Source organism: Pseudorasbora parva, chromosome 18, assembly GCF_024679245.1.
Source record: "Pseudorasbora parva isolate DD20220531a chromosome 18, ASM2467924v1, whole genome shotgun sequence".
Lineage (NCBI taxonomy): Eukaryota > Metazoa > Chordata > Actinopteri > Cypriniformes > Gobionidae > Pseudorasbora > Pseudorasbora parva.
In genome coordinates this window covers 39376094-39393478 of record NC_090189.1, presented here as the reverse complement: position 1 = coordinate 39393478, position 17385 = coordinate 39376094, and the positions used below count along the sequence as shown (strand labels likewise).

At 38.6% G+C, this 17385-nt stretch overlaps 1 protein-coding gene across 7 annotated transcripts in view; it reads left to right on the top strand.

The window, feature by feature from the left end:
• jakmip2 (janus kinase and microtubule interacting protein 2) overlaps nt 1-14067 on the top strand; it is a 59326-nt gene extending 45259 nt beyond the window's left edge. For all 7 annotated transcript variants that reach the window (XM_067423035.1, XM_067423030.1, XM_067423033.1 and 4 more), the window contains 6 exons: nt 2079-2147; nt 2536-2613; nt 3934-4137; nt 9093-9158; nt 9417-9490; nt 11794-14067. In XM_067423035.1, coding sequence (XP_067279136.1) covers nt 2079-2147; nt 2536-2613; nt 3934-4137; nt 9093-9158; nt 9417-9467 — 468 coding nt within the window. In that variant the 3' untranslated portion in view covers nt 9468-9490; nt 11794-14067. The remainder of the gene's footprint in view (nt 1-2078; nt 2148-2535; nt 2614-3933; nt 4138-9092; nt 9159-9416; nt 9491-11793) is intronic.
• The last annotated feature ends 3318 nt before the right edge of the window (nt 14068-17385 follow it).

Genomic DNA, 17385 nt, shown 5'->3' with positions numbered 1-17385 from the left:
CGCTAAAGACAACATCCACTAGCATCAGTTTCTAGTGTGCCTCTTGAGGCCAGGGGAGTGAGGTTAACACATTACACTCACCCCCCTAAACCTCACTCCCATTCGGGTCACGGCACCATATGTAACCGGTCCTACTCAACCCGCTCTGAGCAGGATTCATACCAGGGTCTCCACCGTAGGAGACAGGCAAGCTAACAAGGACGCTAAAGACATGCACAGCTCTTACTGGCCTACTAGTGTTGTCAAAAATATCGATATTTCGATATATATCGATACTGGAATATCTGAAACGATACGATTCTCAGTTTTTACAGTATCGATATCAGCTGCGCTCTCCTCTCCGACCGACAGCGAGTGACACACACCGGCATATTCTCCCTCAGCCCGGTTAACCTCTGAGCACGGCGAACACTCGTTCTGTTGGACTTTTTCCTCATGACAGTGTGTTAGTGTTAGTGAGAGATCGGTCTGAATTTCGCGCGGGATTGCACATAAATTAATTCTACTAATCCCTGCAGATTTCGTGCTCACATCTGAAGCGCACACACACATAGCCTACCGTAATAAAGCCGCCTCTGACATGATACAAATGCAAACATTTGCTTCCTTTTCCAGCTTATTATTGGTCAAATACACTCAAAGAATTATCAGTGCACATCTGGAAGAGTATTAATGTAAACACAGTCGCAAACAGTTCAGGAAGAACGAGTAACAGGAACAGTGTTTAGGATCCATGCGTCCGTTAGTCTTAAAGGGACCGCAGTCATTTGTTATTCAAACTACAAAAAGACACGATCAACTGCTCTTGACTGATCAACTTGTGTAACTTTAATACTGTCATCTGTACGCTATTGAATTTTTTACAAAGAACATTATCCAATGTTGTTTTAAATGTAATTACTATGCATTTTTTTAATTCAGTTTCTTATCTGAATGTTAGACCTACCTGAAAAAATAAAGCAGTCTATTTAATTTGTATCTTCTATTCTATTGCATTTATTTGTGCTATTGTTTGTAATCTGTTTATTTGTTCTTATTTTATTACTGTTTACTCGTCTTTTTTAATTCAATTTACCATTCGAAATCAAGTTTCCTTGTGCTGTGTGTAAGCTATTGCAACACAATTACCCCATTGTAAAAAATACATTGAGATAGCAAAAATTTGTGAGATAATTTTAATAGTAATTGATCAATTGATCAATAATTGTTCAAATCAAAACGATGCCCAACCCTAAGGAACATGCTGGCCACATGAATTTTTAGTAAAAAATAACAAAACGAATAATAACAAGTTCTGTTGTCATATTAAGCATCTTATCTTATTTATTTATTTTTTTACTGTGGTATCGATTTAGTATCGATATATCAATATTTTAGTCTGATATCGTATCGAAGTCATAATTTTGGTATCGTGACAACACTATGGCCTACATCCATTACATAGGCAAAACAATGAATCATGTAATCTGAAGCTGATATAAATGGCATTATGTTATTCCTAGAAGTCGTGGATGTTACAATCATAAAAAGCGTACATCACTTGTTGCTGAACAAATTGCCCTATATTGCTGTTGGACTCGTACAGTGTTGTGCTCTCTTACTTGTCAGTGTTTGATTTAGCAAAGGGACACATTTCTGTTTAGCCAAAGTGATCAGAGATGCCTCATCCTTGAGTGAACAGTGTAGATAATTTTAGATGGATCCCATCATACCTATTTCTGGACAGTGATGAGAGACAAGAGACAGACCAAGAAGTGCAGAGTAGACACTCAATTGTTCTTTATTATGTGCATATAATTTTGTTGCCTTTTGTTTCACAATACATTTTATTTATATAACCTTTTTTCTCATTTCTAAAGTGTTATATAAGCAGGACAGATGACAGGTATAGATGTAAAATGTAAAAACTTATCCAGTCAGTAGCCAATCAATTGTTTTAAGTGTCATATTTGAATTCAGCACATTAAAATACATTTTATTTCTGAAGCATGCGACTTCTAAAAAACATTGTAGTCCAGTGTAATCATTTGCAATGAAGAGATCACAGAATGAGTGTATTGTTGTCTGTTGTGGTTTAGTGGATTCAGCAGATCGAAGGCACAGAAGCAGCCCTGCATCAGAAGATGATGGACCTGGAGCTCGAGATGGTACAAACAAAACATCACACATTACTTGTCTTACATGTTTGATGTCGATGAATAATGGATTCCTCTGTTTTTAAAAATATATGCAAGTAAACAGTAGGTTTAAAATGTTTTACATTTACAAACTAAGCAAAATAGGCTGCTGAAGATTTATGTTCGCGTTGGTCATCTGCACAGACCCCTCAGATATGCAGTTGAAGACTTGTTTTACGAGATGAAGGGGAAATCTATCATTGTTATCCTTTCACTAACAGTTATTTTTGGGTGAACTATCCTTTTAGGACAATACAAAGTGGTTGCATTATATGTACCCGGTCTATCAGTTTAATTAAGTTGGGTCAACTGTACTAATGTTTTGATGTCATCTAAAGCACTGACTGTTGACTTGCAGGAGATGTTCTGCAAACAAAAGGGATATCTGGAGGAGGAACTAGACTACAGGAAGCAGGCGCTGGACCAGGCTTACATGGTAAATTATTGCTCAACTTTCAGACATGTCTTCCTTCTATGAACTTCAGTGAAACAATTACCGTGATGTTCTGTTTTAGAAAGGGGTACATGTTGTTAATTTTGATATTTTATTCGATTACATTTTTGAGTCCGTTAGAAAGACAGAGGTAAAATCTTCATAATGATGAACCAGTTTGAGTGTTTTTGTATCGTTTAATCATTATGGTGCTACGAAAGGTTTGTCTTGTCAAACTTTAACAGTAGCCACCAACGTTTTCTTTGTCCAAAACCTATTTTCTGCATTGGTGTTGTAAACCATGAACCAAACCAACCATCTTCAACCATTATTTGATTTCAAAGTAAAAAAGTAAATGTGGTCCCACTTTATATTAAGTGTTTTTATGTACTAACATTTAAATGAATCTTGAACATGAATGCACTTAATGTGTACACAAATGTTTTACATTGTACAATATTCATAAAAATACCTGCATTAAAGGTGGACTATGCGACTTTCCGTCCACTGGAGGGCGCCTTTTCTAAATAAAGGCGTAGTTTGATGACGCAAAGTGTGAGCGCAGTATCTTGGGACATGTGATCTTCACCTCACAGCCGGTGGAAAATAGGACTCGGGCAGAAATCACGTTCATGCATGCGGTTATTAAAGTTACTTTAGTGAAGCAGAGCAGGACCGAGTGTTGTGGAGCTGAGCACGGCCGCTGGAGCGATTGTTAAACAAATATCTGCCTCGCGATCAGCGGGACTTTTATTATGACGGGACACAGTCGCCGGGCAGCTGCACTGATCCGCTCTTCCGGTTATGATTATGAGGTAAAGCAGCTCTGTTTATCATATTAGATACATTTAAGTGTGTTTAAAATGATGTTATGGCGTTACTCTGTGCGCCAAATAAAACCCGAAACCGAGGGTAACGCAGATATGACGCGATTGACAGGCGACTCCCTCAAACGCTATGCTGAAACGTTCCGGTCCTTAGTTAAAATAGCAATTTTCTCACAATTTACAAATAGTTGGAAACATCTGGGATATTGTAAGTACTCAACTGAACAAAATATATAACACTAGCCTAGTGGTTTTTGGATATTTTACTGCAAAAATACTACATAGTGCACCTTTAATTGCAGCAATAATTAATTTCTGTAATTACGTCTATATTTACGCTGTTGACCCTTCCTTTACACCTTAACCCACCATATATATATACACACTTTATTGTAATTTTTTTTGCAAGAGAACCTTACTGTCATGATCTGTAACTGTTTGTTGTGTGTGGGTGTGTGTGTGTGTGGGTGTGTGTGTGGGTGTGGGTGTGCAACAGCAAATCCAAGAGTTGGAGGCAACCCTGTACAACGCATTGCAGCAGGATAAAGTGATAAAATACGGAGAACCTCTGGACGAGCTGCAGAAGGACGAGTTACGCTCGGCCGTGGAGAGACTCCGCAGACAGATGCTGCGTAAGAGCCGAGAGTATGACTGTCAAGTGCTGCAGGAGAGGATGGAGCTGCTCCATCAAGCCCATCAGGTACTGTTCAAAACAATACAACTCACACCAAAGTTTCATTCGTATTCATCATCAGCTATTCATCTGTAAAAGGTTTTACTCATATTTATATGTGGAACACAAATGACACCTGTTTTGTAGAAAGACCAACTAATTAACCAATTATACCGTGTTGTAGAAATAACCTAATTCAAGAAGAATCGTACAGACAACATGAAAGTCATGAAGTAATCCACTGACAGTAACCTAAATCTGCCACAATAGACATTATATTCTTAACATAATAGTTCAAGTCACCTTCTCTTCTCTCTGAATGTAAGCGCAATGTTTGAATTATTTTTATTGTAATTTGTGTTGATTATTGTTTTGTGTGATTTTATGATGTGAATAATTTTAAAAGAGGACCCCAGGAAGATTAGCTGCCATTAAATGGGCCGCTAATGGGGATCCTAATAAAACAATAAAACAATAAAAACCTAAAAGGATTAGTTCACTTCAAAATGAACATTTCCTGATATTTTACTCACCCCCATGCCATCCAAGATTTTCATGTCTTTCTTTCTTCAGTGGAAAAGAAATTAAGTTTTTTGAGGAAAACATTACAGGATTTTTCTGCACATAATGGACTTCAATGGGAACCAAGTCTGCACGATCCCAGAGGAATAGGGTCTGATCCAGACAAACCATCGGACATTTTAAAAAATAAAATAATAATTGGACCTAAATTGCTCACCTTGCTCCTCTATTAGTCCTCACACGTTCACTTGGGGCGGGTCTTCTGCCTACATCTAGCGTGACCTTTTTGGCATGATTACACAATCTGTGGTCCATCGCAGAGCAGCGCAAGATGAGCAGTTCAGGTTAAAATGTAATTTTTTTTTTTTTCAAGTCACCTTTATTTATATAGCGCTTTTTACAGGTCCAATTGTTTCAAAGGAGCTTCACAGTGTTAAAGTCCTCATGAAATCGAAATCGATCTCGTTTACTTTGTTAGCACATATTACAGGTTTTAGGGTGAACAATTTTCAACAACAATCTGATAAGGTACTTCCGGGTCTAAAAAACGGTGTTCTTTCCCAGATGATGTCAGTTTGACGGCTTGCGTTTTAAAATGCGTAGCCACTCCCCCCTACCGTTCGTCTGCTATGAGCGAGAGATGAAGAGGAGGAGCGCTGAAGTCAAACCCTGCCCTTATCCTGTTCAATATCCGTTTCACTTGGAAATGCATCACAGCACTGAAGGACACTCACTCGCTACTTCCGGTTCACAGGGACTTTAACAGGAAACTAATGCAACAAAATTTGATTCAGTACAGTCGCTCTGGAGAAAACGGTGATGTCATCCAGCTAATTTCAATTATTATATAGTGTCAATATAATAATGGGCAGATCAGTAATATAGTTGAAATTTAAGTGAGCCCAACTGAGCAAGGCAAAAGTCAAAGGCAACAGCAACAGTGGCAAGGAACCAAAACTCCTTCAGGGCCAGAGAAAAAATAACCTTTGGGAGAAACCAGGCTCAGTCGGGGTGCCAGTTCCCCTCTGGCTGACGAACAAACAGTGTATGATTATAATTCTGGCAACTTTACAGGTCAGAAGTCATATTAGATCAATAGATATTTGTAAGATTATTCGAAAGATTGGAGTCGTCATGCGGGAGACGGGTTTATTCAGGATGTCGTGTTGATGCGGCCATCACAGGGGAGAGTCAAATTCAGTGTTTCCCAACCGGGGTGCCGTCTGACGAGAGCAGGGGTGCTGTCACATGTAAAAGGTGCCGGGACACACTTGCACCGCGGTTCATCTCACATCTGATGACGACGCATCTTTATTATGGGTTGTAACTTGAAAATAATGCTTTGTGTATGCTTCTTTAGATGGATACACGTGCTGGCTTCTCAGTGATGCATTACAACAACAGCGATAATAAAAGAAAACAGTCTCTCTTTGTAAACTGTGTTCAATGCATGCGAGTGCTGCCGTATGACCAGTCATTTTCACCATCATCACCCGAGTATATTCGCCAGAAGACACGAATGAGAACTCGCCCGAAAGCGCGCACACGTCTCACAAGCGCGCAAATATTGAATTATCTTTTAAGTCTTGCGCTTGAATGGACTAACTCACACAATATGTCAACATGTCCATCATGATGAGTATCCAAGCAGACATAGGGCCCAATTTTAACGATCTGAAACACAAGTGGCAAAGCCTGAAGCGCAAGTAACTTTTTGGGCGGGTCCCGGAGCTGTTACTATTTTCCCGGCGGGATAAATGGCTCTTGCGCCCGGCGCAAATCTAAAATGGGTTGGTCTGAAGTAGCTTCATTATTCATAGGTGTGGTTTGGGCGTAACGTGAATAAACCAATCAGAGCGTCATCCAACATTCCCTTTAAAAGCAGGTGCGCAAGTTCCATTATGGATTGCTATTATTATGGCGTATTTACCAGGCGCACGCCAGGAGCGGTTCACAGCCGAGGAGACTGATGTTCTTGTAAGAGCAGTGAAAGATAGATGTCCTTATATACATATAAGTCTTGCCACTATTGGGCAAACAGGTCTGATCCTTAATTACTACAATTAGCCTGAATAATTTGTAAGCTAGATTTCTGCCTATTTTTCACATCTTCGTGGCACACCACAATTATTTCTGTCATCTCTTGTGTTAATATTTTTTTAGTGTAACAATTTATGATTTGCAAAAATAACTGTTGCATCTGTGTAGATTACATGAGCAAAGTGTATGCGCGTTGTACACGCTATACATTATGGTCAAGCATGCGCCCTTAAAATAGCATAATGAACAACGCGCAACGCGCCACTGACTTTAGACTAAGTTTTTTCTGGTCAGTGGCGCAATTGTTTAATGGAACAGCAAAATAGCACCAGGGATTGTTTGCGCCGGAACACGCCTCCTTTTTTGCGCTGAACCGCCCAGGGAGCGCAAGTTCATTCACTAGTTTAGCGACGTGCTTCTGTGGAGGGAAAAGCGCGCTTTGCGCGGGTGCAAAATAGGAATGACACATGCGTCGGCGTACAAAGTCAATTGCGCTGGGTGCAAGATAGGGCCCATAGTCTGAATATGCCTTAAGTGAACTTTATACAGTCGATAAAGACGAGCATATCCCTGTATTAGGTCTTAAAGGGGCAGTAGCCTTTACTCTTTGATGTCAAACAAAAGATAAGGACATCACTCACTGCTCTTGATTGGATAACTTTTGTAAGTTTAATAAGGATTAATCTTTAATTTAAACAGTTAAATATGCAGTTATTTTACATTTGATTATTTATTCAATTTCTCTACCTAAAAACTGTGAACCTAAAACCGTGATACGAACCGAACCGTGAGCAATCTGTACCGTTAAACCCCTAGCGTAACGTATGTGAGGGGGTGCCACAAAATGTAGAAAATTTTCAAAGGGTGCCGTGACTGAAAAAAAGGTTGGGAAACACAGGTCTAATTGACACGCTCTCTGCAGACATTTCAGGGATGAGCTGGTCATGTCCAGACGCAGGTCCACCATCCGATCCGTAAATGGCGTTCTTCTTATGATGTAACGAGTGCATCAGGTGTTATGGGAAGTGTTCCCGGTTCCGGCTGACCTAGTTAATGCAGCCTAACAATCAGTCAATTGATTTGAATAATGAAAGTAAAAAAATGCCTATATGTATGCCATAGTAAAGAGATGCGTTTTAGTCTAGATTTAAACTGACAGAGTGTGTCTGCTTTCCGAACAATGCTAGGAAGACTATTCCAGAGTTTAGGAGCTCAATAGGAAAATGATCGACCGCCTGCAGTTGATTTAGATATTCTAGGTATGATCAACTGGCCAGAGTTTTGAGACCGCAATAGACGTGATGGAGTATAATGTGTTAAGAGCTCGCTTAAGTACTGGGGAGCTAAACCATTTAGTGCTTTGTAAGTAATAAGCAAGATTTTAAAATGTATGCGATGTTTAATAGGGAGCCAGTGCAGTGTTGACAGAACTGGACTAATATGATCATACTTCCTGGTTGTAAGAACTCGAGCTGCTGCGTTTTGGACCAGCTGGAGTTTGGTTACTTTAGTTGTTGTAAATGTCTGATGGTTTGTCTGGATCAGACCCTATTCCTCTGGGATCGGTCAGGTCCTCTGAAGCCCTTCCTCTGAAACTGCATTCATTTGGACCTTCAACTATTGGTTCCCATTGAAGTCCATTATATGGAGAAAAATCCTGGAATGTTTCCCTCAAAAAATGTCATTTCTCTTCACCCAAAGAAAGAAGAATCTTGGATGAGATGGGGGTGAGGAAAATAACAGGAAATGTTCATTTTAAAGTGAACAAAACCTTTAACATACTAGTCAATAATAGTTTAATTCACCTAATCAGATGTGTGTTGTTGCCTCATTTCTGAAATAAAAAATAAAATTACAGTATCTTTTAAAATTATTCCATAGATTTTTCAAGCAACTAGGCTCCTACTTCCTTAGCAGAGTGGTCATCATGAAAACGCTCTCTCTCTCAGGGGTTTTCGCTTCATTTTGATTCACAGGTGGCCTAAACTGATCTGTGGACTCCAACTTTGACTGTTCAGTTGATTTATAAACTGGTCAATCAGGCAATGAACACATGGAAATATCGGTGCAGTATTTCACAGTCAGTCAGTCAGGAATGTATCAGTCACAGCAATGGTCTGGTAACTCCAGTGCAAATAAAAGATAAGCTTGTTTAAATGTGTTGGTTCTCTGATCTGATGCAATAGCTGTTATATACAGAAGAGGGCAGCAAACGGTCAGGAAATAACAAACACTCAGCATATTGTAAACCCATGTACATTCGTTTTTCAGTTGGGCATTCAGCTACTGGTCTAGTAGACTTTTGGAGCGCACTTTATTTTATATGTGACTGTTGTGCTGTAATCGCTGACCTCAGGTTTCTCGATCGGAGATTACTTAGCACACAATAACATATTGAATGGGTGTTTCTCTCAATGCAGAGGATCAGAGACCTGGAAGACAAGACTGACATTCAGAGGAGACAGATTAAAGATCTAGAGGAGAAGGTAAGACAGATTTATAATAAATGATTGACTGAACGATGTTCGGTCAGAACCATTGTGTCTCACAGTGTTTGTTCTAATATTGATGTTGCTCATTTTCCAACCTTGTAACCATAATTAATACATCTTTCTTTCTTTCTTTCTTTCTTTCTTTCTTTCTTTCTTTCTTTCTTTCTTTCTTTCTTTCTTTCTTTCTTTCTTTCTTTCTTTCTTTCTTTCTTTCTTTCTTTCTTTCTTTCTTTCTTTCTTTCTTTCTTTCAGTTTTTATTTCTCTTTTTATTCTTCTCTCTTGCCTTTATTCTTTGGCCTTGATGTCTGTGACATCTCCTGCAGAGGTGAGTGTACCTTCTTTTCGGCTTCCTTGTTATTCAAGTTTTTTGAGGAAAATATCATTTATTTTTAGACCCTGACTGAGACTAAACTATTGATGAGTCACTAGATGACACTGCTGAGTGCATTAGTAGCATTACATTAATCTTGACATTTATTGAGAGTTTATTTAACAGAAACTACTGCACTGCAAACCCGAATAAGTTTAAAGAAAGAAAAAAAAAGGGAATCAATTATTCATCAAATATTTTAAGTTAAAGGTCCAGTGTGTAGTATTTATGGGAATCTATTGACATAAATGCAATATAATATAATATGTTTTTAGTGGAGTATAAAGACCTTATATAATGAACTGTTATGTTTTTATTACCTGAGAATGAGCCGTTTTTATCGTTAGACACCGTGGGTCTCTTACAGTGAAGTCACCTCCATGTTTGTACAGTGGCCCAAAAGGGACAAACTGCTCTACAGAGTGCTAGTCATTCTCTGCTTTCTCAGGCCCAGTCCACACAGAGACGCGTTTAGCTGTATACGTATAAATTTTGTACCGTATCAGCGTTTCGTCCACACGGATCCGGCGTTTTAGAAGCATGAATCCGATATTTTTCGAAACCGGGTCCCAAAGGGGATAAATCTGAAAACGATCATCTTCCATTTTCGTGTGTACAGCGAATCCGTATATTTTCTGAAACGGTGATGTCATCACACTACGTCCAGCACGGTGAAAGACTAAAGGGATACAACTGCGGGCACTGGGCATGCGCACATCAATATCGCGTCATTTAATTGCCGTATCTGCATTATTGTAAGGGTAGGTTTAGGGTTGGGGTTGGTGTAGACATTAATTAAACACATCTGTTAAGTAGCAAATGTATTTATTGTTATTTTATTGTGAGATTTTGCCTCACCTCCGACCACTGCTATACCCCTGCTAGCTCTTCTCCGTTTTTAGTGTATTTCTGTGGCAGAATTACAGTGCCACACACTGGCCTGGCATGCAAACTACATCATTTTTAGTCCGTTGTCGTAATCTCGTGTGGACGCAGATATTTCTTGAAACGAGGGCAAAAAAAGATCAGATTGGGAAAGCGCTGGCTTCGTCTGGACGGGGCCTCAGACGATGACATCTTTGTCCTGTGTCAGCCACCGTAGCTTTTCGATGTGCTTTCAAAGGGAGGGGTGAGCGGTGGCCGATTGCAATTTATAACCTCACCCCTAGATGGCGCTAAAATCAACACACTGCACTGTTAAGAAATTCAAAGTTTAAGTAAGCAGAACTGGCAGCATTTTATTGGCTTGACTTTAAATATATTGAGTAAGCTAATTTATTCATTTAATTTAAACTTATAATGCAATCTCAAATGAAATGTTTCAAGCAATTGATTCATACACATCTGTGCACTTCTGAAGTGTCTCAGCTGAAGGAAGTAATGCATTATCTATCAGCTTTAATATATTGGACACATTTTCTTATAGGGACAATAATGATAACATAAAAAATAAACATATCACCCTCTTTTTTTTTTACTGACAACTTGCACCAGGTAGCCTGCCATGGTCATACTCAAATAAGTCTAGTCAGAATATGAGTCTGAAAATGCTCCATTGGGCTGTGATTATGGGGCGTGTTTCAACCGAACCAGGAAAGACCTCAATTGGTCAGACCTACAACCAATCAGAGCAACGGAGCGACGCATAACATTAGTTGTCAAATGTCAACAGAGCTCAACTGCACTGTGTTGCCAAGTCTGCGTTTTTTTCCCGCAGGTTTTTTTCCCATGTCCGCAGTTTTTTTCCATGTCCGCTGGCGACCTTAATTATGTGATATATAGACCCAGGAATGTGAATTTTAGCAGGCAAGTAGGGCTAGTAGTTGGTGCGTTTTGTTGTAAAAACCTGGCAACCCTGTCTGCACACATGCTGGAATAAACGATCTTTGCTGGTGTTGTACAAAAAATAATTTAATGATATACAGAGCACTTACCAACACGATTGTCATTTCTGAGAGAAATAGTGAAGGTGAATGCACATACAAACTAGCTCTCCGTTTAGGATTTGAACAAATATAATCCAAACCCCTTTGTTGACGTGCATGATTACGTTACTGTTGATCATCTGTCCGTCATCGTCTAAAGCCCGCCCTGATGATTTTATTATTCCGAACGGTTTCTGTTCATAATCACTCCTCTATGTATCAAAATGCTGAAACTAGGTGTTTATTCTCCTAATTGTAGGATTTTAATGGTTCCACCATGGCAGCTGGGTGTATGTTTAACTGATCTGTGTTTTTGTCTTTGTGCGTACACAGGAATTCGAAGCAACCCGGAGCTGTCGCATGCAACTGCAGTCGTCCGGTTGTAACGACTCAAGGTGTATTACTGGCTGTTTTGTTTTGCTTGTGTGGAAGTGGGAAACTCAGAGTTAATGATGATGGATTTTATTTTGGATTATCTGCACTGGATTTGATCCGACCTCTGTGGAATACCAGGACAGAATGCTTGAAATCACACTTACAGACCAATACGAGTGTGACAAAAACATAATCATCAACACAACTAGAGGATTGTGGATTATCCCTGCCATGCAGGGACCCGCCATGACCACATCGTTCCCGCATCTACTGAGACTGCTACCAGAACCCACAAAAAAAACCTTTCTTTCTCACTCTGTCTGTCTGTCTATCCTCCCACACACTCTTTGGGAAATTAAAAGCGAAATGGATGCCTTTGCAGACACACGCAGGAGTTGCTGACTCAGGGCCTGTTAGTGAGGTGACTGCCACATCTCTGTTGTCAGGATCCCTTAGGAGAGGTGTCTTCCTCACTGCCTGAAAACAGAAAGGACAAAGAGACAGATTGAGAGAGAAAGCCAGACCGTCCATTACAAACCATCCAGACTGGCAGTTTCTGTTCACCCCTAGAAAGTTGATTAGACAACTGCAACCAACCTGCTGTCCGTGTGAAAAACTCATACCGAGCAGTCTGGGTTTTAATATTTTTCTTTAAAAAAATAGTTCCTCGTATTGGGCCTCATTCCTCCATCGCAAGCAATATTTGTATGTAAATCAATCTTAAAAGCATTCAGACGTAAGCTGTTGCAAAATGTTTATTTATTTTATTTTTTTAATGTAAATTGTTGCACCATGAAGTTTTCACCAATAAATGAAATAGTGAAATGCAACAGTTGGGACCTTATTGAACTATAGAAAAAGAACAACTGTAGGACAGGGACTTGGCTTCAGGATTTTAGGATGTGTGTGTTGCACTCGAACGAATGAGCTTGCAATCGATTGTAAAAAACAAAACTAAATGTTTGGAGAAATACAGCAAACATCACCAGAGATCCAAAGATCCAACTAAGACATTTTGATAAATTACGCGTTGAATGAAACTGGAATTAATCGTTCATCATAAAACATTTAATGTTCATTTTTTTTTGGTAACATTTTCTATGCTTAAAATGGATTATAGCTCTGTTTATTACTATTCTATAAATATATTAATAAAGAAGTAAACTGCATTAAAAGAACAGTGATAGTTACATTTATTAGGGCCTGAACACCGATGGTGTGAGGACCCTATTGGAATTGCTCGGTCTATTATTCTACTTTTCCGATATTAAACGTATTTCCGAAGGCCTAAATATGCTCGAAAAGTCAGGCACACGCATCAGAAGTGGTGAATATTTACATCTTATATGGGTTTCAGAATTAGGTGTGCCAAAATGTGCCGTAACCACCACAGACATTGAGGGGGACAAGTCCCCCCGATTAATTAGAAATGGCCAAATTATATAACAATATTTGATATTGTTGATGCTGCTCTGCTGTACTCCATTAGACATCGCTCTGTTTGTCACTAGGATGACAAAAGTCAAATGTTGAATTTTTAGGCTGATCTGCCTCAGCGGTCTAATACTGCATTCCAGGCAACCCGTGTTTTTCCAACCTTAAACCCGTGACTTCCCACCCATGAAACTCATACTAGATCAATGTACTCCCAGTTACGCGCTCTGATGTCACGTAGCCCGCGAAACATCAATGGCAGCCCCTGCCCGGGGATAAAATATGCGTTCTTACCACCGTACACAGCATATTTCAATATAAACACTGTACACAAAAAACGGTCATAATTGCTTACAAGTCATGCATCTGCTTTTTCAATGTGCAGACTTATAATCCATTATACACTGATTTATAAGTTGTAATAAGCCAGTCGTATGGTTCCATGAATGTATTTATAAAGATGCAGTCTGCATTGCAATAATGTTATTATATTATAGTTACAATGACTATAGTAATTCAGATTTATTTCTGTCAAATAAGTGAATATGTTGTTATTAATAACCGTGTTGTCTTCTTATAAATACTTATTGTGAGTGCTAATACAGTTACTAACCTCTATAAATGCATCATTGGCGGCTTTAAGTGAAACCATAAGATGCAAATATTAAGAAATCATGAAGATGTGCTCATTATTCATTTTAAGTTGATAATTTGTAAATGTAACTAATGAACAATAATTCCTTTAATAAAATAATGGAAAAAAACACAAAAACAAAACAGAAATCATTCATACAAACAGCTGAAAATATATATTATATTATATATATATATATATATATATATATATATATATATATATATATATATATATATATATATATATATATATATATATATATATATATATTGTAATACTATATATTTTTAATGTTACATACTAGCAAAACACTGCAAGAATATTTTTTAAAGTATAATTTTAAAGCAATCCATGCATATGGCTGAGATATAGATTTTAACAGATCAAAATTACCATTCATGAAAATACAGCTAGTGTATAATGGATTATGAGCATGTGCATTAAAAAAGCAAATGCATGAAATATGTTTTTGTAATATTGAATCTTCATAAATATATTTATAGAAAAGTGTTACTTATAAGTATAAATGGGTCTGTAATTCATTATAATCATGGGCTTCAGAGAAAGAGTTACCAAGGTTTTTTTCGCAACGTGAATTCACGCAAGTAAATCCATCCATAGGTTAACAGTCATATTACAACGGTTAAACTGTAATTGTACCACATAACAAAAAAAAAAAAAAAATGTTTTTTTCTTCGTAAAATGTAAGTAAAAACTTCTATAGTTAACAGTCACATCGTTCAACCTTTTCGCAGATGAAACAACATCAGAATGCTTTTAGGAATGATTTGCGCAGAAACCGCGTGCGGTTCATGAATGAGGCCTATGGTCCAATAGTATTCCACGTCTATGATGATCAGCGGTCTCTCTTTGGGACTGCAGTGTAATATATATGTTTGTTGATATGTACATGTGTCTCTATATCCTCCTGATGTGAATACATTTCTCCTTCTGCAGCTTGAGCAGTAGAGTCACTGCAGTTTAGAGTTTATTCATGACTATAACACGTGATGTATATTGTGGTGACGGCTGCAGATGCGGCTGAAAATGTTTCCGCCTTCCTCGACTGTCCCTGTATTTAATCATCTCTTCCCTGAGCCTAGTTCTTTTCTACTCTTTCAAATGAACAGCTGTAGCGTACCAGCAGGACTTTCACTAACCGGTTTGTACTGAATGATCTTTCTAACTCCCTTTAATTGGCTGTATCTCTGGCTTGTAAATATGTTTTCGGGGCATTCTGTATACCAGGTTTGGCTTCATTTCATTAAAGTCTAAATACCTCCTCAGAAATATGATAATCTCTCCAGGTGTTTTTTTTTCAAGATTTTTTCAAATTCAACGCAGCCGTATAACCGGGAAGTTTTAGAGAACTTCATGCTTCCTGCTGCTGACCAACTTTATGGACTTTCTTTTTTTTCAACAGGACTTTTTTCAACACCTGCACACAGTTCGAAAAGCAACCTTTACCTGGTTTAAGGACCGTATCCCTGTTCTTAAAGGGTTACTTCAGCGATTAGCATATGGCTTTGTATCAGTAGAAACCCTGGAGTATATTCAAATGATTGTGCTTCCCCCCTCATATCCCCCTGAGATGAGAGATTTATGCATTTTATTTCAGGAAAAATTCCTCCCATGACGCAAATTGACAATATTTGCATCATAGGAGGAATGTTTGGCCAGAGGCTAAAGACTACAGCCAGCAGAGGGAGCCATTTCTGCATGTTTTGAACTCGCACATGAGGATGGAGATCACACTCACAGCTCAGCTCAGCTACAGGCACTCATTTAAACGGAGCTATGGTGAGCAATGTAAGTCTTTTAACTTCTCAAATTAATTTCTGTGAAAGTTAAGCTTCCAAAGGCATGAATTGAAAACACGCCAGACTGAACTCACGTTGTGAATGAATGCGGCGAGTGTAGTCGCGATTACCTCAGCTCTCATCATGAGAGCTCAGCTCATTCATGACGTTAAATGTAATCTGACTCCTGCAGCGTTAGTGCTGTGATACTCACGCGGCGACTCACTCATTATATTGAACAGATACGTTCAGTTTTTAATTGTAGAAACTCAGTTACAGTAATCCAGTAGCGGTGGCTTTGGGAATGGCCTCACAGGGCAGCGAAGCATTCTGGGAATTGTAGTCTTTCATCCCCATGAGACAAAAATACATGTTCTGTCTTTTCTCAGTCTAGAAGGCACCAAATTCAAAAATAATTTCACATTTCTACTACAATAATGACCCAGTTTAAATACAGATTCATCTTTCCATCGCTGAAGTACCCCTTTAATTTGCCGGCAAACTTGCCTGACCTTAACCTCATAGAAAATCTATTTGCTATTGTGAAGAGGAAGATGCGATATGCCAGACCCAACAATGCAGAAGAGCTGAAGGCCACTATTAGAGCAACCTGGGCTCTCATAACACCTGAGCCGAGCCACAGACTGATCCCATGTCACACTGCACTGCTGCAGTAATTCAGGCAAAAGGAGCCCAACTAAGTATTGAGTGCTTTACATACTCACACTAATGGGAGTAATGAGATTTTCCTTAGTTGTCAGTTCTAATTATCAAAATGAAAATAAATAAACATTTGAAATATATCCGTCTGTATGTAATAAATTAATATAATATACAAGTTTCACTATTTGAATGGAATTAGTGAAATATATTGACTTTTTGATGATATTCTAATTACAGTATATGACCAGCACCTATACATTATACATCAAATAACCATCACTAAATCATTAACAGTGGAATATAATTAATATATAGGCTAATATAGGTCATATATTTAGTGAAAGAGTTGATTTCTCTACTGAACTCACAGCTGTGGAATGAGTCCTGGGGTAATTGTGATGCTACATGACATCGTTTACAAGCTGTTTTATTGATGTCGTTCCACGGTTGAAACACTGATTGCACGATTACACGTCATATGATGTGTTTCAGTAAGCTGTAATGTATTCTCAATACACCTTCAGATGTTAATTCATGTTTATTCTTTAGGAAGAGATGATCGCATTCACTCGGGCGCCGTCGCTTGAACTGACACGCCTACAGTGATCCATCACGTCACGTTAAAGAGCGTCAAAACGGCATTTATCATTTGAATTTTGTGATAAAATGGACAGAATATTTAATATGTTTGTATGGGAACTCGGATTGGAGTGTTTTCCACATGTAAACAAGCTGACTGTTAAAGGCGTGATGAATTGAGAAATCAACTCTCCCTTGAGCTTTTGATATATAAAAGATCATGTTAATACAAGATTATCCTGTACGTTTCAGAGCTAAAAACTTCCTTGTTAGTCAAAGAAAAGCCCAGAAAACGATTGTGTGCACATATTTACTAACCTAGAAATCTAGACGCACCCTAGCGGCAGCAAATCTAATCTGCCGCGTATGTAGTCTAGCAACTCTCAATACACTTCTGAGCTGTTAACACCAAACTCTGGTTGGGCCAATCACATCATG